Genomic DNA, 21977 nt, shown 5'->3' with positions numbered 1-21977 from the left:
AGCGGCACGCCTTGCCAACCGATATCCCCCCAATCGGATGGGGGAATCCCCCATGCTGCCGGCCAAACCAAGCACCCACCACCCGCAGAGCGGCACTTGCCACCTTTCCTCCATGCCATTCTGACACTTGCCACACGACTTTCAATCAAATCAACCGCGCCAACAATTACCCACACACGGACCACGCCCACAACTATCGACGGCCCAAATGCCGCCCCCAAGGAACACATTTAGCCAAAGCAAATGAAGGTTAAGCCGGAAGAGAAAGAGCCAGGGCCGAAGGATATGGATGGGGCATGTTGGACGCGAAACTCCCACTTAATGGGTACTGATACCTAGGTATATAAACCGATAGATCTCCATATGCAGATATATTGCTTACTATAACTTGGCCAAACTTACGTATTAAGTAACATTTAGTTTGGAAACATTACTCATACTATTCTAACTATTAAGCTGTGCAAAAATAAATACATATATCTTCTCTTAATTAAGTTGTGGTATTAACAAAATAATTAGTTAGATGATATTTAATGTCATATATGATATTACACAAAGGCTTATTATAGTAAAAAATAACTGAGAAAGTTAATCCAAATTAATCTAATACATATTTTTAAATTAAATTAATATTTTATTGATCTGAAACTCACACCATTTCAAATCGAAGACATTTGCAACCCTGGACTTCGCCCACGAAAAACAGCAAGGTATTTGCTTTACTCAATTTTTGTCAAATTTTTAGCGTTGTTTTTCTGTTTTTAGTGGGTTGTGGAGATAAAAGTGTGTGTGTTTGTGTATATGTGTGTGTAATAGAGTGAGGGGAGGGGGGCTATGGAGTACCCAAGGGGCGACTGGCGTGGGTGCGAACATTTTAAATGAATTTTACGCTTGATTTTGGTTTCAATTTCGATTCCGTGAGCTGTCGCCGCTCGACTCAGGTGCATTTTCATTATACCCGTTGCTCTTTGAATGACAGGGTATACTCGATTCGCTGAAAAGTATGTAACAGGTGCATTTACCTTACTGTCTGAACATCGAGATCTTGGGATCCATTTATGTATATTGGAAGTTCAGGTTTATTTAGTGAACTGTAATTACCGATAGGTGGCGCTCTTTAACAATCATCCGATTAACGGGTATCTGATAGTCGAGGAACTCGACTGCAGTGCGTCCTCTTGTTTTCGTTTCCGTTTTCGATTTGGTAGGGAGGGTGAAAAGTGTTAGGGGCTGCCCGTTCGGTTTGGAAAGAGACGAATGTAGAAATGAGAGAACGAATTCAATGAACGAAAGTTGCAGCAAATAAAAGTTGCAAGTGTTTGCCAGCAGGAACAGGAAGGAACCGTGCCCATGGAAGCTGGATGGAAGCAAAGTCAGGTAGTCAGGAGCTAAATCTGTGACAAGCACATGGGTGGCGATGGCTCCATGGGGGAATGGGGGCTCCAGTCCAGTGCTTTAGTGTCGAAGGGGAGAAATACTCGGTCGGTTGGAGGCAAGTTTAAATTGAGTGACATTTTGCCGCAATTGACTGTGCCGAAAGTTTTGTGACTCCCCCGCGCCCCTCCATTTCTCCATTTTCCCCACGATTGTTGGCCAAACTGGACTGGGACCATCCATCATGGCCACAATTTGTACGGAGCATTGGATGGCGCAGATAAGGTTGGCTAGCTGGAAGGGAAAACCCTGTTGCATGTCCCAACTGTCACACGGGCGAATGTTGCACATTAGGTCCGTTGGATGGAGGCGGATGATGGTGTTGCTTCCAAACTAGATATCAATTACACAACCTTCCAGGCGAAATTCAGAATCCATGTGCCCCCACTAGCTTAGCAAAGTTCTCTGGAAACAAGCGCCCAACTATATTTGGGTTCAGAAGCTGGACAGATTATTTGTAGGACAGCAGGATTGTAACTACAGACTTTTGATCAAATTTCGTGGGATATGAGGAACTCTTGAGTTTTGAAACTAGTAAAATGTATTATTTGCTTTAAAGTCAAGTATGGCAACTTTTGTGCTTTCCCAGTCAATCCTACCTAATATTTCTAGATCCCAGGCTATATGTGAGCGAAATTGACCTTCACATATTCCAAAAGAATTGTAGATTTGGAAGTGAGCTTGGGGGATTTTTCAGCTGTCGAATACGCATTTTTCGGGGATTCAAATTTCCACTTACTTGGCTTGTGTCCGTTTGTCCGTATGTCTGTATGTCCGTTTGTCCGTATGTCCGTTTGTCCGTATGTTTTTGGGTGTCCGTAGTCGCGTTTTTGTCCGTGACGCGGCTTGCACTTTTGCTGCTCCATTTCCTTTCGGTTTTTTTTTTTTTTTGGCCATAGTCCCCAGCATTTATTGATTGGTTTTTTTGGGGGTTTTCTTGGGTCTAGTTCGGTTCGGTTCAGTACTGTTTGGTTTGGTTTGGTATGGCTTAGTTGGGTTCGCATTGGTTTCGATTCGGTTTCCTTGGATGTCCTTGACTTTTGCCTGGCTCGCACTTTGCGAACACTTTTTGGCAGCCTCATTGCCATCGACCCCCCGCTTTTCCCGCTTTTCCCGCCTTGTTATTGTTGGCTGACCAAGTTGTGTGAGAGTTTGAAAATAGTTTGCTTTCTTGTGCCTTATTCTTTTTTATGTTTTTTGTATTATTATTTTTGTATTTTTTTTTTACACGTTTTGGCCGAGTGACTTCTCTTTGTGTGTCTGTCAGGGAAGGTGGGGGGAATGGTCGTCAGCTTTAAGGCAATTTTTCGGCTTTGTTTCGCCTGCAGTAAACATTTCAAGTTGTTGTTTTTGATTGTTTGAGGGCCAAATTCGCCTTTAAACGACGAACGGGGGCGTGTGCCTTTGTCTATTTTGGAAACTCTTGTCGAATTGTTGGGGGAAAATATCAGCCGAGTTCGGGCGAACTAAAATGCCAGTCGCACAGTCTGTGGTCAAAGTCATCGCTCCATGGGCAGCCAAAAACTGAGCATAAACAAGTAAGTCTTCTGGCTATAATTGCCCATACAATAAACACTGCTGTGCAGCTCTTCCCTTTTAATGGCGAGTCAAAGTACTTTGATCATTTTCTTTATTGCTCTAAGAGCTTTTTTATTACTTGGTTACATTCGCTTTTTTTTGTAACTGCAAAAAAAGGCAATTTAAAAACTTTATTTACTTAGTTTACGCAACTTGTCACGGTCAAATAAAAATGATCTGGTTTCTATAGTAAATATTATATAAAATTAAGTACAAGAATCAGTTTCTTAGCAGACTCTTAAAAAGGAAGGTTTCTGGAAATGTAAACATTATGGCAGAAAAATTAGAATTACAAAAGTCTTTAACAGATTTAAAAAAGGGGTAATATCCTAACAAAACTCCTTTAAAAAATAGTAATAATAATAAATTATATTTAAAAATACATCAAAAGCTTGCTACAATTTAATGTTGCACTCCGTAGTCCACAGAAGCCAAGTAATATCATTCACTGCATACTTTTAGATACCTTTGCAGATAAAGTATCTACCACCAAGCAGATACTGTTGCCCAACACTGTATCTCGTACACTTTGTGAGCTCTGACTTGCAACTTTTTCCCCATTTCGCTGCCCTTCTGCCCGCTTTTTTGGCTCTTTTGCTGTTTTATATTCTCAAAGACATATGCCGCTGCTGCAGGACTCGCAGATATATTTTTCCTTGGTTTCGGTTTGCGTTCTTTTCACTCGCTTTTCCTTTTTCTGCGCTATATGCGGTAACTTTATGAATACACATATGTACATATACATATGTACATACATATATACCGACGTACATTTATGCATGGTTCTGCCCCTGCGAGTTTTGTATTAAAAATTATCAAAAATAGTGAGCTAGAAACGAAAAGTTTTTGCCAAAGTTGACCCGGGTCACACGTGTGCTGTAGGTTTTGCCCTTTGACCCACCGCCCTGCTGTTTTCCCTTTATTGTTATTTATTTCATTACGCATTTTTGGTCGCTTTTGTGTGCAAGATTTGGCTCTCTCCCTTTCCCTTTGCTAATTATTGAGCTCATTTCGCTGGCTTTCTATATGCACACGTGCGCGCGATTGCGTCTGTGTGTGTGTATGTCTCTCTGTGTGTGTGTTGTCTCTGTGTGTGTGTGTGAGGGTGTGGGATAGTCCCTAAAAGTATGCTGTGTAAATGGGAGACGGCTGTCTCATAAATCTGCCCGCGCATGTGGACAAATGTCCAACCAATTCGCACACAACAAATTCATTTGCCACCCAAGGGGGCGGTGGGGCGCGTGTTGGGGCGTGGCCATGCCGCAGGCATCATTTGTATTGCATAATTACTTATTTACACACAAACACAGAGAGAGCACAGAATTAATAAAATCGGTGGGCGTTCCACGAACCTCTTTCGACCGCAAGGCAATTCTGAGAAATCAATTGATTACAGGACTAAACTGTTGAGTAAAATTCACAGCAAACATTTTATTCTCAAATATGATGTGATGAAAATCGTTAATATAATACAATGCCATGAAATTTGAAGTGTTTTAATATCGAATATCGAATACAGTTTTTTATCTGTCTGCTTTCTGGAAATATCATAACTTCAAGAATTTTGAAAGGTGTCTAAAAGTATGCCATACAAAATAGCATTTCCGCATTGATTGCGTCAGTTTTAAATTCGCCGCATGCTTTTCTTTGAGCACCTAAGTGACTTTAGGGCGATTTGGTTTCCATACCATACCTTTTATGTGCCGTGGGTAAAAAAGGAGCAGGATGAAGCCGTCGGGGCAACAGTTTCCCAACGCCAGTGCGTGGGTTGGCCACAAAAAGTGGGCAAAACTCATCGGTGGCCGGGGGCGGGGGGTCAGAGGTTAGAGCAAGACGACAGCCTCAAGTTAATTGCTTAATAGTCGAGACATCAATAAATCAAAGAAAAATGCGCGTAAGCATAAAGCAAAAAGCGGCGTCGACAACAAAGAGAAATGGCTGTTTGGGGGCGGTTGGGGACGAGGTGTTTTGCGGCTGCCTGCGCAAATGCAAACAGACTGATTGATGGCGGCAAGTGATTTATTTATGTTAATGCGAAGGACTCGCGGGGGGTGGGGGGTGAGGCATGGTGAGGCGACATGGCATCAAAGCCAACGAGTGCTGACAGGACCCTCAAAGGAGCATAGGGATCTACGAAAATATCACTTTCATATTCACAACTTTCCTGGATACTCCATTCTATCCATCGAATTGGTCGCACATCATTTCTAAGTTCTATATAATCTCTTTGTAAAGATACCAACAGATCATAAACACATAATTAAACTCATACAAAATTAGAACCATTCCTATACTCGATATTATAAATCAAAACTATAAAAATCTTTGGAAATTGTAAGCAAAAAAGATACAAATTCAAGCCGAATATCTTAATTGTAAATATAGTAAGCGCATACCAAATATAGCCATTCTTACCTTCGTCATTGTACATGAAAATCACCAAAATCTTTGAAAAAGTTAAGCTTTCCGATCTGAATTTTTAAGATGTTCGATTGACGATAACCAAAAGCGATAAAAATGAAATCCCTATACAAAACAAGGCCATCATCAAACTTTTACACCAGTTTGCTAATTGCTTAGGTGCAACATTTTTGGGAAATTTTAAACCTGTTTCAGTTATTCGATAGACGATAAGCAAAATCGATGAGGTTGTCCTTGCTCGGCGGGAAAATGGCCAGGATGCCAGCTCGCAGATGGGAGTGGGCCCGAAGCGGAGCTTATCGTTGCGTAGGGCTCCCAAGCACCCACCCACACCCACACCCACATCCAATTCCAAACCCACTCCATTCCACTTCGCATTCCCATTCCGCGGGCACTTTGGCATTTTCACCTGCGACATTTGTCGCTGTACGTGATTCGACCGACGATTAATCAACTGCGTGGGCGCCGGCGGGAATGTGGGATGAACTCCGATAACAGGAGCACACGCACGATTTCGATGACGATGTTTGCCTGATTCGAAGAGGACTCGCAGTTCACATTAAAATGAACAACCTGTATTTCCCGTAAACCGAATCGAAATCAAGGAATTTATTCACTATTTTCAAGCAATTGCTGGTCATGTTTTTTGAGTTTAAGTTTTACGGAGAAAGAAGGACTATTTGTAGGCTCGCTGTTTAAGGTGCATATTTGATTTGTTAATTCGACGAGCTTGATCCAAATGCCCGATAAAACAGATGAGGGAGGGGTGAGGGGATGCCAGCCAGGCGACAAGAAAGACATCAAATGAATTTTAATACGCGCCTGGGGAGCCGTCAATAATTAATCGAACAAATGGGCAGCGGCGAGGCCAGGGTTTTTGGGTATCCCACCTCGTCCTGGCTGCTTTATTGGCGGCGCTTCAATAATTGATTATGGCGAAATGGACGGCGGATATGGCGCAAGTTCATTCAATAATAATTCCAGATTCGCCAGCGACAACTTTGTCGTGTTGGTGGCGCCTCCACGACTGCCGCTCCCCCTCCGAAAAATCGCTGCAAAATAAGATTGGGGCAGAATGGGCATGAATAAACATCAATAGGAATTTTATTGTGAAAATATTTGTCGCTGCCGGTACGGTAGGTCAACAACAACAACAACAACAGCAACAGCAACAAACAGATGACGAATTCTACACCGAAAGAAATGAAAGTACAATTAAGTACAATCATTCATCAATGTAATATAACAACATATCTGGCTTGCTTATACATATATTAGGTATTTTATATTTATTTACATACATATCTGTAAGTTGCATATCCTGAAAACTATTTTCGAGTTTCATTTTTTCATTTAAGTTTTGAACAGTTTACACTTTACAGTCTTACGGTTTAAATCTGATTTTCTTTATATTTATAAGCAAATATAGGGTAGCCATGTGAGAAGTTTTTGTTCGAGTGTACAGTTTCCAGCCAATGACCGCAGAAATACAGAAAAACAGCGAATGGAAGGAGAAATTATAGAGCAAACGAAAGTCATGGGAATTTATTGCTGTGCTGTGGGCAAACAAAAAGAAAGAAATATCATACAAACAGTTCACTTTAATAGCTTACACTAGCAAATAATTCCCCAAAGCCATACATACATATGTACATACATATGTACATATACATTGAACTTTTGTACATATTTACGTTAAACTATTTTCATCGCTGAATCTTTCTTCTTTGAATTTGTGAAAGAAATAGAAGACATGCCATTCAATTTGGTTTGCGAATAAGTGAAAACTGGCAATCTGCTATTAATTATGTAAATATTTTGTTAAGTTAGATGTTTGTTGTAAACAAATGCTTAAGAAAACATTATTTCAGATACACCTGCGACTTTTGCGCCAATGAAAAGCGAGTGAAAATCGCACTTTTCCAGACGATCTCGTATTCGTCATGTGCTTTTGCCTTTAGCTTGACCTTTTTTTTTGTGGCGACGCGTGAACGATGACGTATACGCTCCGTACGCCCGGCGGCAATAAAATTGATGTCACGTTTTTATGACGCCGTTGATGAGTCGTTATCTTTGATTTCAGCACGCAGGCTCGGTCTCCATTTCCGCCTCCTTGCCACGCTTCGCCATTATCCTGCTCCACGCTTGTTTTGCGTCCGAGAGGCGCAAGTTTACAAAGCCGCATCCCCCACACACACACACCCACGGGACACCCGCACACGCACACACACACAAGCAGGACACGCACACCCACGCAGACAGCGACAATTGCGTCAGGTGGCCGCGGTCTTGTGGTCATCATTCTTCGCCTTTGCTCCGCTTTTGTTGTTGTTTTTTTTTGTCCTGTTTTTAATTTACGCCCAGTTCAATTTGCGCTTTTTGTTTTATCTCCCGCTCATAATTTATTGTCTTTGTCTTCCCTCCTCGTTTTGCTGGCATTTGCAAATTGAAAACAAGAAGTGGGCCTCAAGCCGATCGTTGCGACCTAGGGATACCTCGTACCTTAGGCAGAACAAATGACACAAGAGTTTAGATTAATGTCGTATGTCTGCTATCCATTTATGTCATTAAATACTTGATAACTTATTTAGCTACTTCAAAGAATGGCATTTTTCCACTTTTTTTAAAGCCAGGGTATATCTCTGTTTATACGAATACTCGTACAATTCACCCATATTGATCCACGTGTAACCGGTATAAACAGATGCGCGACCTTTGTCGTTGGCACACAACAGCAACAATTCCTGCCGCTTTTTGGAAACAGTTTCGTTTTTTACACGTTGTTTGTGCTTTTGCTGGCGAGCATGCTTTACGAGCACAGCAGACAACTATAAAACGCAGCCGCAGCATCAGCGAAGATAAAGAAAGCAAGTTCGAGAGAAAATATCACTACTTCGCGGTTGATTGCCATTTTTCGTTAAAGAACTAACTTTCTATCGGAGAAAAACTAATTTAATTATTTAAAAGGGAAATAATCAAATAAGCGCTTTATCGCTTATTTTTAATACATTTAAGAATCAAGCGCAAAAAGCCTTTGTGTGGCTTTTAATCTTATTTACCCGTTTGGTTTTATAAAAAACTGGCAATTTAATAAATTCCCAGAAGGGTTCTACCATAATTGAATCGGGCAGCACGAACTTGCCAGCAATTATGGCGTGCCTAATGCAAATTGCAATTAATTCCTGAAATGCAAATTCGAACCGAACTATGTATGTGCTTGCATAGGTAATGGCCAAAATGCACAGTACATACATATGTATTAATGTATAAATATACATATAAAGTAATTTAATCACAATTATATGCAATGGCCGGGTTTTAGTGACAACTGCCTGGTATTACTATTCATAAATGAAAATGGCTTAAATGCTCCCAATGGAGCTGCTTTTTTGTGGCGAAAAAAAACAATGCAGCCATTCCTGCGCTCAGTGCATTCGGTAAATTTAACTCAATTGATTGAATTACAATCAAATTGACATTTTCATTATATAAAACAAATGGTGTACATTTTGTTATGTTATTCGAGTTAAAAATGTTACTTAGTAACTGCCGTCATGTAATTTTGCAGTTTTTATTTATTGGTTTTATAATATCCACATATCAAATGGAAATGTCAAATATTAAACCAATAGCAAATTATTGAAAACATTATAATATTTACTTATGTGTAATGAGGCAAACGAAAAACATTGCCAACTGTGTAATTGCTTAGTTGAAATTTAATTATACGCCCGATCAATTTTAGTACAATTTTTTCCTCGTTAAAAATGTGTCTGCTGTATTTATTTTGCATGCTGATTATTTCTATGCAATTGTTTGTTAGTTTACATATAAATTTTAAGTTGATATTTGAGTAGTAGTGACATTTGATGGTTAATCAGGGGCACAAAATGAGGGGCACACAGTGTCCTCGTTCGTCACGGGCATATCCCCTCGCACAATGGCATCCGGATGGGTTTTTCCAGCACCGCTGACTGAACTCCTGGCAGAAGGACTCGCAACGGCAGATCTGGTTGCTCAGACGGCACTCGTAGGGCCCGCAACTTCCGGATCCGTCCATGTTGGCCCGTATGACTGCCACCATTAGAAGCAGGAGAAACCGAACTGCCGTCCAACGAATTTGCATTATGACCGCATTCTGATTAAGGCTGCTGGCTGTTTATATATATACCTTAAGTCACACAACAACAGTTACAGTTGTCAGGTGTTGCAATAAAAACACAATATACAGTGCTAAAATACGTTTAGTGAAGTTAAATAAGGCGCCCATTGCCAGTGCACCTCTGTAAAAACCGATACAGTATCGATATGGTATCGATGCATCGATGTTACATCTGTGTGACCACTTACAATTTAATTTCAGTTAACGGTAATTGAGAAACAGTGAAAAATGGAACATTCAATTTTCAAATAATTTTATTCTATTATATTTAGGTCGTGCGAAATTTTAGCAATTTTATATTCTTCACCACTTTAAAGATTAAACTTTTACTGGAAGCAAAACGTTTTAGTTGAATATCTTGTCAGTCAAATAAAAGATCTCAATGTTCATTCGGACGAAGACACAAACGGAAAAACAAACGTAAATAGATCGAGACGCCTAGTGATCCTGATCAAGAATTTGTTTAATTTATGAAGCCGGAAACGCTTTTCAACGAATCTAGTATGCCCTATAATTCTACGAGTGGGGTGTACAATTATACATAAATACTCAATGTTATATATATATATATATATATTAATATATATATATATATATATTAATATATATATATAGTATTATATATAGTATTATAGTATATTACATTCAGTTTTTTTAACTCCTACAAAACTTGTGGGAGTTGAATAATTAATAATGTTTAAATAACGATATTTATTTCAAACAGGTTTGTGTCTCGGACTGGAATTATACAGTGTGGTTCGTGTCTTGAGTTGAGCGCTCTTTGTTTTGTTCTATAAAGAGCTGTTTCAGTAAATTAAACCCAATTTTTATTTTTCAGCTAATCTCTTTTCTCTGAATACATTGAGAATAAATAAAATATACTCATTAGAAGCTCACAAAAACAAGTGAAACAAGTAACCTACTGTTTCTCAGCCGCCGATAAGTCACTCCTGCTATTTTGGCGCCCATCAATAAACAGATGTTGTTAAACATACGATTTAACGGAACGAAATGAAACAGGCGGCAATCGGAACGAAAGTAAATGGGAAAAAAGCACAAACATGCGCACACACTTTCACGCACACTTCACTCCACTGTGCGAGCGCGTGTGTGTGTGTGTTATTTTTTGAGAAAAAGCAAAGAGAGCAAATCATTTTGTTGGCTTTACGGTTAGTTTTTCGTGAAAATTCCATTTAATTTGTGCATTGCAACTAAGCTTCGCGTCGAGGGCTAGCACGATAAGTGTAACAAGCTAGTGTTTTTTCTTTGAAAAAGTGCATAGAAAAACAACAAAAAGTCATAAGCTTTTCGATTGTGCCTTTGTGTGTGCGTGTGTGGCGATACACACGTAATGTGCGCATGTGTGTGCGCAGTGTGCTGGTGTGTGCCATTACCTTGAAAACAAAATAATCTGCCCTAAAGAAAAATGCATTTGTGTACATAATTGCGTTGTTGTTTTTTTTTTTTTTTTGTTTGTCCTATCGACGTTCTGTCGATTTTAGATGATTAAACGGTGCTGCGGACACACACATGCACACATTTAACATAGTGTTGTTCGCTGTTAAATCAGCAGTTCGGCCCTGTTAAGCGCACGGCCTAGTGTGGCCGTACTGCTGAAAAATACCGTCCTAGTATGACTGCCAGCAGGGTCTCGTATACGCTGTGTACCAATTGCAGCGACCAAACACAACTGTCCACGCCACTGCGAGGGCATAAATAATAACAACTGGCGAAAAGGGCTGCGCAAAAACGTAAACAAAAGCAAGTGGAAAACGAGGCAAAGGAAAACGAAAAGACAAAAGCAAACGCAAATGCAAAAGTAAAACACTGGAAGTAAACGCTGGAAAACAAAGCCTCGAAAGCTGAAAACAAAGAGGAACGGAAGTGGTGCGGGAGGTGCAAGAGGAACAGGAAGAGGAAGAGAGCAGAAGGAGCACCAGCAGCTGAAGCAGAAGCAGAAACGCAAAACAGAAACCGAAAGATGGACTCGGACAATGACAATGATTTCTGCGATAATGTCGATTCGGGCAACGTCTCCTCGGGCGACGACGGCGATGACGACTTCGGCATGGAGGTGGACCTTCCGTGCTCCGCGGACCGCCAGCTGGACCAAGATGACTTCATGTACAAGGTGCTCACCACCGAAGAGATTGTGCAACACCAGCGCGAGATCATCGACGAAGCCAATCTGCTGCTGAAGGTATGGCCAAGCGCAAGTACAGTGAGCACCCGATAGTATAACTGTCCATCCGCAGCTTAACTATCAGTCCTAGGGCAACCATAGAGGTTCATTCTTCACACAGTGCAGACAACAAAAAGATAGGCAAGCAGTCACCTTTGATTGCTCTACAGTCAGGCCTGCTTAGCAGGAACATGTTTGCTTCGGCTTTCGTTAGCACTGCTGCGATTTGCAGTGAAAGCCAATCTGTGCAACCATCTGTTTGACATAGTTTAGTTTATAGTATAGCCGCCAAGAATATCTGATCTGTTCGCCGCTCAGAGGCATCACTGTGTGCAGCACAGTACATTTGGGCATGTGTATCCGCGCATCGCGCTCCCCACCCCTCGCTCTTGCCGCCCACCGCCCTGCCTGGGATCTGGGATAAGCTGAAGGTCGTCCGCTGATGCCGCTGACTGCCAGTGCCAGTGAAATCTGAACACAAGCACCCAGGCGCACCCAAGGTCGCCAGATCCGCATCCCATATCCGCATCACCCGCTGACTTGCCCGAAGTTCACTAGCACAGTTTTCACTTTCCCAGATTTCGGGGGATTCCCTTGATTCCATTTGAAATGAATACATTAGGATAAAATTGAAAGATTTCCTAGAAACATCTGAAAATCTTACATTGCAATAATAAGCGAAATTCACTTAGCTTGGGTGTTAACTTTCAGTATTGACACGCCTGCGATTGATACAGATCAAGTATGTAGCTAGCTAATTGTTAGTTAAATAAAGCACCTTTGAGTAACTCTTCCCTCTAAAATAAAATTGTACATATGTACTTTTTCTCGATTTCCAAGAAATCGATTAGATATTAAGAATGCCAAGAAATGTTATATGTCCCAAAAATTATACTGCTTAGATAGACCAATTGCCAGTGGTAGTTATAGTGGGCCAACCTCAAACCCATCCACTATTATACGTAGGTACCTTCTGCTGCGGATCGCAAATGATTTGGCATTGATTTCGATGCAGCCCCGCTTCTTTTCCCCATGCCAGACCCCCTTATATGTACATATGTGCCATCATCCATCCACTACTGACATTCGCTTTGTTTTGTTGTCTATGGCCACAGCTACCCACACCCACTACGCGGATACTGCTAAATCACTTCAAGTGGGACAAGGAGAAGCTATTGGAGAAGTACTTCGACGACAACACAGAGGAGTTCTTCAAATGCGCACACGTCATAAATCCTTTCAACAACGCCACCGAAGCGGTCAGACAAAAGGTGAGCCCAGTGCTAAGGCTCCGTTTGAAGACTCATCTAATGCGTTTCCTTTCATTTTCAGACCTCGCGCAGTCAGTGCGAAGAGTGCGAAATATGCTTTTCACAGCTCCCGCCAGATGTAAGTTGTCATGGAGAAGGGATGAGTATCTCCATGACCTAATTGCGGTGTGGAATACATTTTCCCGCTGATTAACCATGAATATTTTTTGTGTTAAACATGATTTTGTACCTGGTCAATGGTGCCTTATCTGATAATAATGTTAGGGCGTTGCTTTGCTCCACAAATCTAAAATATTCTAAAAAGACTTGATTTGTATTATATCAAATATATTTATTGGCTTACGTTATCACTAATTTACTGGCTTGATTTATAATTGTTGATTGTTGGGCTGAATTTGGTTATGTAAGCAATTTAGGTATAATTCGCTGTAATCCAACATTGAATAATGTAGTTTATAAAGTAAAATTCAAAAGGCATTTGCCTAATTAAACTTTCATATATTATAGATAAGAAGCAAAGCTAACTAACAAATAATCAGAGCGTAGGCGTAGCAAAAGTTTAAAATTACCATACACCATGTAGGTGGTTTTGAATTGTTGTATGCTTCTTCATTAGGCTCTCATAGTTCGCAAGATACATATATTATAATTATAATATTATATACTCTTTTGCTCCACAAGCAACAAGTTCAAGAATATCTACAATGTGTACTAATAGCTGTTTTCTCTTCGTTCCATTTAGTCCATGGCCGGGCTGGAGTGCGGACACCGTTTCTGCATGCCCTGTTGGCACGAGTATCTGTCGACGAAGATCGTGGCGGAGGGTCTGGGCCAGACCATTTCGTGCGCGGCGCACGGCTGTGATATCCTGGTGGACGACGTGACCGTCGCCAACCTGGTGATGGACGCACGGGTGCGGGTCAAGTACCAGCAGCTGATCACCAATAGCTTTGTGGAGTGCAACCAGCTGCTGCGCTGGTGTCCGTCCGTCGACTGCACCTATGCGGTGAAGGTGCCGTACGCGGAGCCCCGTCGCGTCCACTGCAAGTGCGGCCATGTCTTCTGCTTTGCCTGCGGCGAGAACTGGCACGATCCGGTCAAGTGCCGTTGGCTAAAGAAGTGGATCAAGAAGTGCGACGACGACTCGGAGACGTCCAACTGGATCGCGGCCAATACCAAAGAGTGTCCCAAGTGCAGCGTGACCATCGAGAAGGACGGCGGCTGCAACCACATGGTGTGCAAGAACCAGAACTGCAAGCACGAGTTCTGCTGGGTGTGCCTCGGTTCTTGGGAGCCGCACGGCTCCTCATGGTACAACTGCAATCGTTATGACGAGGACGAGGCCAAGACGGCCCGCGATGCTCAGGAGAAGCTGCGCTCCTCGCTGGCCAGGTGGGTGATTCGACTATGAACTCGGTCATAGTATAGGAAACCCTTTTTGTTTTTTTTTTTTAAGTGATAGTATTATTATTTGTTTGGTTTTCGCAGTTCGCTGATAATGCCCTCAGTGCTTATTAATTACCGGTATATTTTATCTGCTAATTTCTTTTATGAAAATATAACGATTGAAAGCCGTTGAAAGAAATGAATCAGCAATAATTCGTAATTACATTTTATCGCTGATAAACCTATAGAATTATAAATGCTAAAATTAATGAAGGAAACACGAAAGCATCTACGCAGTAATGTGAAAGTCATTCTGGAATAAAACTCACTGATATATTATCTACTGCCAAATCCACAGATATCTCCACTACTACAATCGCTACATGAACCACATGCAGTCGATGAAGTTTGAGAATAAATTGTATGCATCTGTGAAGCAAAAGATGGAGGAGATGCAGCAGCACAACATGTCATGGATTGAGGTAAGTGGTGAAAACTCGTGACCATAACAATGCAGTTTCAGCACACTCATTGCAATTGCAGGTGCAGTTTCTGAAAAAGGCTGTCGACATACTTTGCCAGTGCCGTCAGACTCTCATGTACACGTACGTGTTTGCATATTACTTGAAAAAGAACAATCAATCCATGATATTCGAGGATAATCAAAAGGACTTGGAGTCGGCAACGGAGATGTTGTCGGAGTATTTGGAACGTGATATTACATCCGAGAATTTGGCTGATATTAAGCAGAAAGTGCAAGATAAATACAGGTGAGCAAGCGAGCCGTGTTGTCCGTCCCTAATATACAAACGACTCATTCTCCAAACATTGCTCTCCATTCGATTAGGTATTGTGAAAAGCGGTGCTCTGTTCTGCTGAAGCACGTGCACGAGGGGTACGACAAGGAGTGGTGGGAGTACACAGAATGACGCGAGTCATGGCTGGATAACTAAGCTAAGCCGAGCGGCAGGCAATCGAAATGTAGTGCCGCTAAGCGCCTCCCCATCCAGCATCCGAAATGCACCAAACACTGTCCCCATCCACATACCGACCAACATCCGCCAAGCCACGCAATACACACACACACACACACTCACGCACGCAGAAATCGAAGCCGAAGAAGTTGAACCGAAGTTAAGGATAATGCAGAAAGGCAAGAGAAAGGAAACTCGGAATTCCCAGAAGCGCAGGATAAATCCCCCACACAAGAGTTGCAAAGCAAAATTGAAGCCATTTCAGAACACAGAAGCCAGAAGGAAATCGGCATAAAATCGTAATACATATAAATATATATAATTATATATATTTTTCTTCGTACTGAGCAACAGCAGCAGCAGAAGGACACGAAGAAGGACAGGATCAAATAGACACTACCACCTACCAAACACATACTCACACACACACAGAACCAGTCACAAGGATCAGAAGCAGAATAGATATATAGTAAATAATCAACAGTTACAAACTTATTTGATGTTAACCGATTGCAAAAAAATCTTCATGTTATAAAAACCTAATGAAAAACGAAACAAAATGCAAAATTTAGTGAATTCAAAGCTACACGCATGAGAAGCCAACAATAGAACCTAAACTTATGTGAAATAAACTACACATGTAAGCAGAAACACTCGCCCAGCTTCCTTTCCACCTGCCCAACTTCCTTCGACCTTCTACATCCCATTTTTAACCCGTTTAGGCTTGAGGTTAGCGTTATTGTTCTTTAGTTTCAATCTCAGACCCAGTTCGATTTTCAATTTCGAATTTCTTCCAGTTTGTTAAGCCTTTTTTTTCAAAAAAAAAAAAAAAAATATTTCCTCTTTTCTTTTTTGTTTGTTTTCTGTTCAATAAACAATTGTGCCTAGCATATACGGAATGAAAATGTTTGCAATTCGATCGGATAAGCCTTGTTTTCGTGGCGGGAGCAGAGCTACGCCCCATTTTTAGTTCGTATGTAATGGCCTCTCAAGGGCGTCGCCAGTGTAGGGCAGTACCTAAAAGGAATGTTCAAGAAATTTCATAATTTGCTGCCTGTCACGTAACTTCCCGTTGCTTATTTACACTATGTACTGTTCTTATTCTCTTAGTCAATCTGCCTCCAATTCTATCGATCTGCTTCAAATACATCAGCTGTTTGATAGGTGCTTTCACTAAGAGTTTCCAGTGTTGGAAGTTGAATTCTACTATCTGCCCCCCCTGGCTGATGCCCTGGCGACGCCCTTGTGGCCTCTCGAATGTTGCAAATGCTTAATTGGAGCTTAATCGATCGAGATCCGTGCTCGCAGCACAAATCGAAGAACATGCCGAAACCCGAAACACACACACTGAGTTATATACGAGGAATGTATAGTTGATGGGGAGGCAGACGGGGGGTCCCTGGACCCTTGCAGTGTCCTCCTCGAATCGTTGTATATAAGAGTACAGTTTTGTCCATGGTTTCCTAGCCCGCCCACAAACACACACACATACACACACACAAAATGACGCACGTATGTACATTACGTGCGTCAACATAACTGGACATGCCACGCCCCCGCTACGAAGGCGTCGGCCCTTAACCATGTTTCCGTTTTCAGCATTCTCTATATATTCTAAATACCAATAAATGAAGAAACAATTATATTTATAAACAAACTGAATCCAAATGGAAAACTCATTGACATTAAATTGATGTAAAAAGTTAAAAGTTGTTCGAATTGAAAGAAAAGGAAAAAAATACCATAATGTGGAATACAAAAAGATATATAAAAAAGCTGTAAAAATTATGAGAAACTATGTATGTATAATTAAGATGAAATGTTGCAAAAATTAGTGAAAATAAAAATTTAAAAAATCTAGCCAACTGTTTTGAGTACTGTATACAGAGGTGGTCAAAAGTATTTACACAACGAGCTTTTTTTTCAATTGTCAACTAATTGAAAAAAAAGCTCGTTGTGTAAATACTTTTGACCACCTCTGTATATGTACATATGTACATATATAGTATGTGCAATCGCACACTTAATATTATCACATCGCGGGTCATTTTCTAGGAATTTATACACTTTTATACCTATTTGTTGTTTACTTATTCAATTCGGGGGGCAAAAAAAGCCTATAAAATGGTACACAATCTTCTTTTCGAGATCAGTTGAAGTCGCCACAGCAGTGCTACAATACAGAAAACAATGAAGAGTAAGACATTTTTGGTCAAAACATACGAAGTACGAATATTTATTTTTTCTACCATTAATTGGCAGTTCTCTGTTGTGTAACCCTTTTGGTCATATGCGCATGTGCGTTTGGATTGCCCCAGATAACAAGCATCCTGTGGGCAAATAAGTACCCTCCTGGTTATGGACCAGTAGTCACCGGGATAAAGGCAGTCATCGCACTCACTCCATGCACCCCCGAGCGAACTCCCACATCCATAAGCTTCAGCTCTAGTTACGAATGCTCCGAGAGATGCTCCGGCCATTGTGCTAGCTGCAACTCCACCTGTATCTTTGGCAACCGATGCGTCTGCGGAGCTGGTATGTACTGCACATGGAATCCCGATTCATCTCAGCATAAGCCAGGAACTTTGATCCCAGAAGTATGCGAGCCCATTGAGAATTTCATCGAACGCGTTTAAGGTACACCCTTATCTATATCATATATTAAGTACAATTGAATGCGTATAAAATGTAAGACTATTGAATAATAAAATCCAAATGGGCAATATATAAATATTATTTGATTTTATTTGAAACACCACTCATCGCTAAATCTTCTGCTACGTGTAGAGTCTCGACTATTAGATACCCGCTACTCAGCTAATGTGGTTGCTTCTAAGACTTCACACGAGCTCCACCTAGCGGCAGTTATAATAACATACAAATACAAAATCCACAGATTTCGGCGATATACAGAGGTGGTCAAAAGTATTTACACAACGAGCTTTTTTTTCAATTGTCAACTAATTGAAAAAAAAGCTCGTTGTGTAAATACTTTTGACCACCTCTGTATGTACTCCTAGATAGATTTATTTTTAACTTACGCACAGCATTATGAGAATAGGTCACACTCATGTAGTTCAGATCAGTGGTAGAAAACCACATTAACACCAAGCAGCTTAATATATGTGAAGATTTATTACGTAGGTGTTTAAAATTATTTATTTTTGAAGAAGTAAAAGTTACACAGTTGATTTTCTGTTCACAATGTCATATCCATGATCCTCCTTCATCAGTAACTGTAAAATATAGATGGTATAGAATATAAAAAATGAAATGGTTGCCTGGGTCCTCAGGTGTAACTTCCTTCTCGCTCACAAATAATCCAATCCACATGAACAGCAGAGGCGCGATTGCTAGCAACTTTTGTGCCGTACGAATATGTTTTCAATTTAGATGCTTTTAGATTTTTTTGTTTTTCTGTTAGACAATGTCAAACTTGCTTAAAAAATAACGATTTCGATCTAGATATAAGTTATAGATTGATAGGTTGACATTGTATCGATTTCCAGCTGTTTCGGGTTAATGATCTGCTTTATATATTGGAAGCTTCACGAAATCCATTACAGAAACTAAGAAATAATTAATCATAATAATGATAAGTAATTTCACATAAATTTGTCCTTCTTATACACGAGCAATATGTATTGTAATTCCTAAGAATAGATTAAATTTCACTTTCTTGCGAACTGAACTCTACGGTCACGTGATTGATATGAAAATTTGTAAATTTTAGGTATATTTTGTATGCCATCCGTATGCTTTTAATCTTTATTATAAGCCCATTGGCAGACCTAAAGTTTTGTTTTTTATATATTTTAAATGCAAGTTAATAATTTACCGAATCTCTCGTATTTCCAGACCTTAAGTCCTTGTACTTTACATATTTTAGATTCGCTTCGAGTTGAAGGAGAATTTCGAGCACCTTGCGTTCGAATTGCTGAACTAATCCTTCGATATTATTTGATTCCACCAAAAACGTTGGTAATAATTGCATTAGGCGGCAATCTCTATGGCTTCCCGTGCGGCAATCTGGGCCCCGATGATGGAACAATGGCTGGCTGTTGCTTCTATGGCCTCTTACAATAGCCGCTGTCACACGCACAAGAGTCTTAAGTCTAATCTTGTGCAGTGGCCAGCAGCTGCAATAAGCACCTTTCGGTTCCGGACGTGGTCGGTGAATCACTACCATTGCTGGTCGCCTGGCACACTAATCATCATTGTACCCGTGCAGTTCAACGGACATTGCCGAACCGATTGCTGAATAAGTGATGATGATGTGCCCACGACATATGGTCGAAATTCCAGGCTAAAACGCGGACGCTCCTGCCGCGTTTTTGAATAATATATAGCAATGGGTGTACATATATATATATATATTTTATGGGTCTCTCGATGGGTTATCGATTTTTAATTGGAAAATGCACTTCCCATTTTCGGTGTGCGATTTAATATCCTCGTCACTGAATCACGTCAAAACAAAATGTTAAAAAAAAATACCAATGGAGTGATACTATTATCCTGCGGGGATAGCACTTGAAAAAAATATGTAGATTGTTTCGCTGACGAGCAGGAAGGATCCTTCGGCTGGCCGCTGGTTGTCGCTTAATTAACGCTATTTAACTGAGACATTGTTCGGTGCGGCGTTCACCTTTTATAGTGGCAGGTGGTCAGAACATCCCTCTTGGTTCAGCTTGTTTAAGTACCTTGCCTGTACGTGTTGGCCGAAGACTTACATGTGTGTGTGGTATTATTAGGGGCGCATTAGTGTGTGTCCCACTCGCAAAGGCTGCCTACTTTTCAGCGCTGCCCGCGGGGGGTGGGGCTGGTGGGGGCTAAAGCGAAACGACAACAAACAGAAGAGGAATGAATCCCAAAAAATCGAAAGCCAGACATTGAGGCAGGTTTCCTTTGCTCTGTGTGGCAAGATACATATGTGTGCGTGTGTGGATGGATACTCGGGGTTCTTGACCAGAAGCCAAAGCGCCGCTGAGCGAAATATGATCCGAATGGAGATATGCAACTGCAACTGCAATTGCCACTGCAACTTGCAACTGCCACAATCAGTGGTGGTGGTGCTTCATACCCGTTTGCCCACCCGGGGGCGTCACAAAAATTAAATAACATTTTTCCCGGCGGCTGAATGGTGGTGGCACTTGTATGGCATCTCCGGGTTTCGACTGGGGTTTGGGTTTGGTTTGCTTCGCTGGTCAGCGCCCGTACAAAAGTGTGCCCGTGTTTAGTGGGGAATCTCAACAAGGTAACGGTAAAGGTAATGGTGGTAATGGTGGCTTAGCGCGTATCAAGTGACAGATTGTCTGCGGCAAGGAGGCCGGCGAACAGTCGATTCGCTCGCCGTCTTGGGAAACCATAATTTCCGACAGCCATTCACAACTGTCAGTTGATGGTATTCTAATGTGGAAATAATGATTGATATGTCCGGAAAGTATCAAACGATTTTGGATTTCCGTTTAATTTGAATGTGCTGTAAGTAAAGTTTGAAATAGTTGTAACTTAGAGAATCTTATAGATACAAATGGAGGTTACAATAAGTGGAAAACTATTTCAAAACATGGCAACATTATTTATGGATTATCTAAAAATCAGATAAAAATTGAAAATCTGAAAACTACATTCATTTTGTGATTTGAAAATAGTATGTATGTTCCAAAATGAAATGTATATGTAATTTAAGGACGTGTGATATTTTAGTGAAATGTAAAAGATAATTGCTAAGGAACAAGTACTTTAATAAATCCAAAGAACAATTATTAGAAATATATTAAATCTAGAATATAAGTAAATATTTACATATTAACTTTTGAACTTCCTAGCCAAATGGAACAGGTGCTGAAAGCAAGTTCATTCTCTTCGCTGGCTAATCACAAATTTGCGAAACTTTTAATCAATTAGACATAAATTTTTGATAGTAAGTTACCTTGCTGTTCAAGGCGGTTCCACTGGGGGGCGAATTGAAATATATTTATGTAATTATATTTTTCTTTAAAGGCCGCTGTCTGTAAGTTTAAAGTAATGCAAGGGATAATGGGAGCTCTAATCTAACCAATTACATATGCAATCCATTTAGCCAAACGTCTTTTATTTTGGCTGGCTGTCAAAGTTGATTTCAATCAATATTCATGAAATAACGTTGTAATTAAATGGTCACATACATATACTTTTATAAATTCCTGTGAGCGCGTCACACGTGTCCTTTGCAGAAAGAGAGGGGTATAGGCGGTGGGAGAGGGGCGGCAAAGGGTGGCAAGGGGAGGGGCAATCGCGACCTTCGCTGCTACGTCACAGTGCTTCAAGATAATCGAGAGCGAAAAGAAATGGCGGAAAAATCCTTGCGAAGGGAAAATGCAAATGGAACGTTGGTGGGGAGTGCGTCTAAAAATAGCAGCCCCCGAAAATCTAGGACACCTCGCCCCGCCACCGTGACGTTGCAGACGCCCCTTTCGCTGTTGCGGCACTGAGAGAAATGGTGGACCACATTCCAAATAAAACAAAAAACTCAAAATAAAACCAATCGGAAAATAACACAGCAAAGAATTCAACAAAATATTCAT

General features: G+C 40.8%; 3 protein-coding genes across 6 annotated transcripts; 2 read left to right on the top strand and 1 right to left on the bottom strand.

The window, feature by feature from the left end:
• Window positions 1–9214: 9214 nt before the first annotated feature.
• On the bottom strand, window positions 9215–9572 carry LOC117148361. Its single transcript, XM_033315717.1, has one exon. The coding sequence runs from the start codon at window positions 9557–9559 to the stop codon at window positions 9311–9313; it is 249 nt and encodes an 82-aa protein (XP_033171608.1). The 5' UTR covers window positions 9560–9572; the 3' UTR covers window positions 9215–9310.
• Window positions 9573–10667: 1095 nt separating this feature from the next.
• Window positions 10668–16307, top strand: LOC117147180 (potential E3 ubiquitin-protein ligase ariadne-1). Of its 4 annotated transcripts, none has more exons than XM_033313981.1 (8): window positions 10668–10764; window positions 11273–11795; window positions 12893–13048; window positions 13110–13166; window positions 13791–14440; window positions 14793–14916; window positions 14978–15204; window positions 15282–16307. In XM_033313981.1, the coding sequence occupies exons 2-8, from the start codon at window positions 11577–11579 to the stop codon at window positions 15361–15363; spliced, it is 1515 nt and encodes a 504-aa protein (XP_033169872.1). In that variant the 5' UTR covers window positions 10668–10764; window positions 11273–11576; the 3' UTR covers window positions 15364–16307. The 4 variants fall into 4 exon arrangements, with proteins under 4 accessions (XP_033169872.1, XP_033169869.1, XP_033169871.1 ...); XM_033313978.1 differs by having other exon boundaries at window positions 11098–11795; XM_033313980.1 differs by having other exon boundaries at window positions 10670–10764; window positions 11243–11795.
• A 1192-nt stretch (window positions 16308–17499) lies between these two features.
• Window positions 17500–18139, top strand: LOC117147277. The gene is made up of 2 exons (XM_033314111.1): window positions 17500–17605; window positions 17671–18139. The coding sequence occupies exons 1-2, from the start codon at window positions 17599–17601 to the stop codon at window positions 18042–18044; spliced, it is 381 nt and encodes a 126-aa protein (XP_033170002.1). The 5' UTR covers window positions 17500–17598; the 3' UTR covers window positions 18045–18139.
• The last annotated feature ends 3838 nt before the right edge of the window (window positions 18140–21977 follow it).

The sequence above is a fragment of the Drosophila mauritiana genome, chromosome X (assembly GCF_004382145.1).
Source record: "Drosophila mauritiana strain mau12 chromosome X, ASM438214v1, whole genome shotgun sequence".
Lineage (NCBI taxonomy): Eukaryota > Metazoa > Arthropoda > Insecta > Diptera > Drosophilidae > Drosophila > Drosophila mauritiana.
The sequence above is the reverse complement of the archived record's forward strand: the minus strand, read 5'-3'. Positions and strand labels throughout refer to the sequence as shown.

Excerpts from the sequence above, each read along its gene's own strand:
- LOC117148361 (XM_033315717.1), bottom strand. The coding sequence starts at position 9,559 with ATGCAAATTCGTTGGACGGCAGTTCGGTTTCTCCTGCTTCTAATGGTG.
- LOC117147180 (XM_033313981.1), top strand. The coding sequence starts at position 11,577 with ATGGACTCGGACAATGACAATGATTTCTGCGATAATGTCGATTCGGGC. Across the intron at positions 14,441-14,792 it reads CTGCGCTCCTCGCTGGCCAG|ATATCTCCACTACTACAATC; the intron begins GTGGGTGATTCG and ends CCAAATCCACAG. Across the intron at positions 15,205-15,281 it reads AAAGTGCAAGATAAATACAG|GTATTGTGAAAAGCGGTGCT; the intron begins GTGAGCAAGCGA and ends CCATTCGATTAG.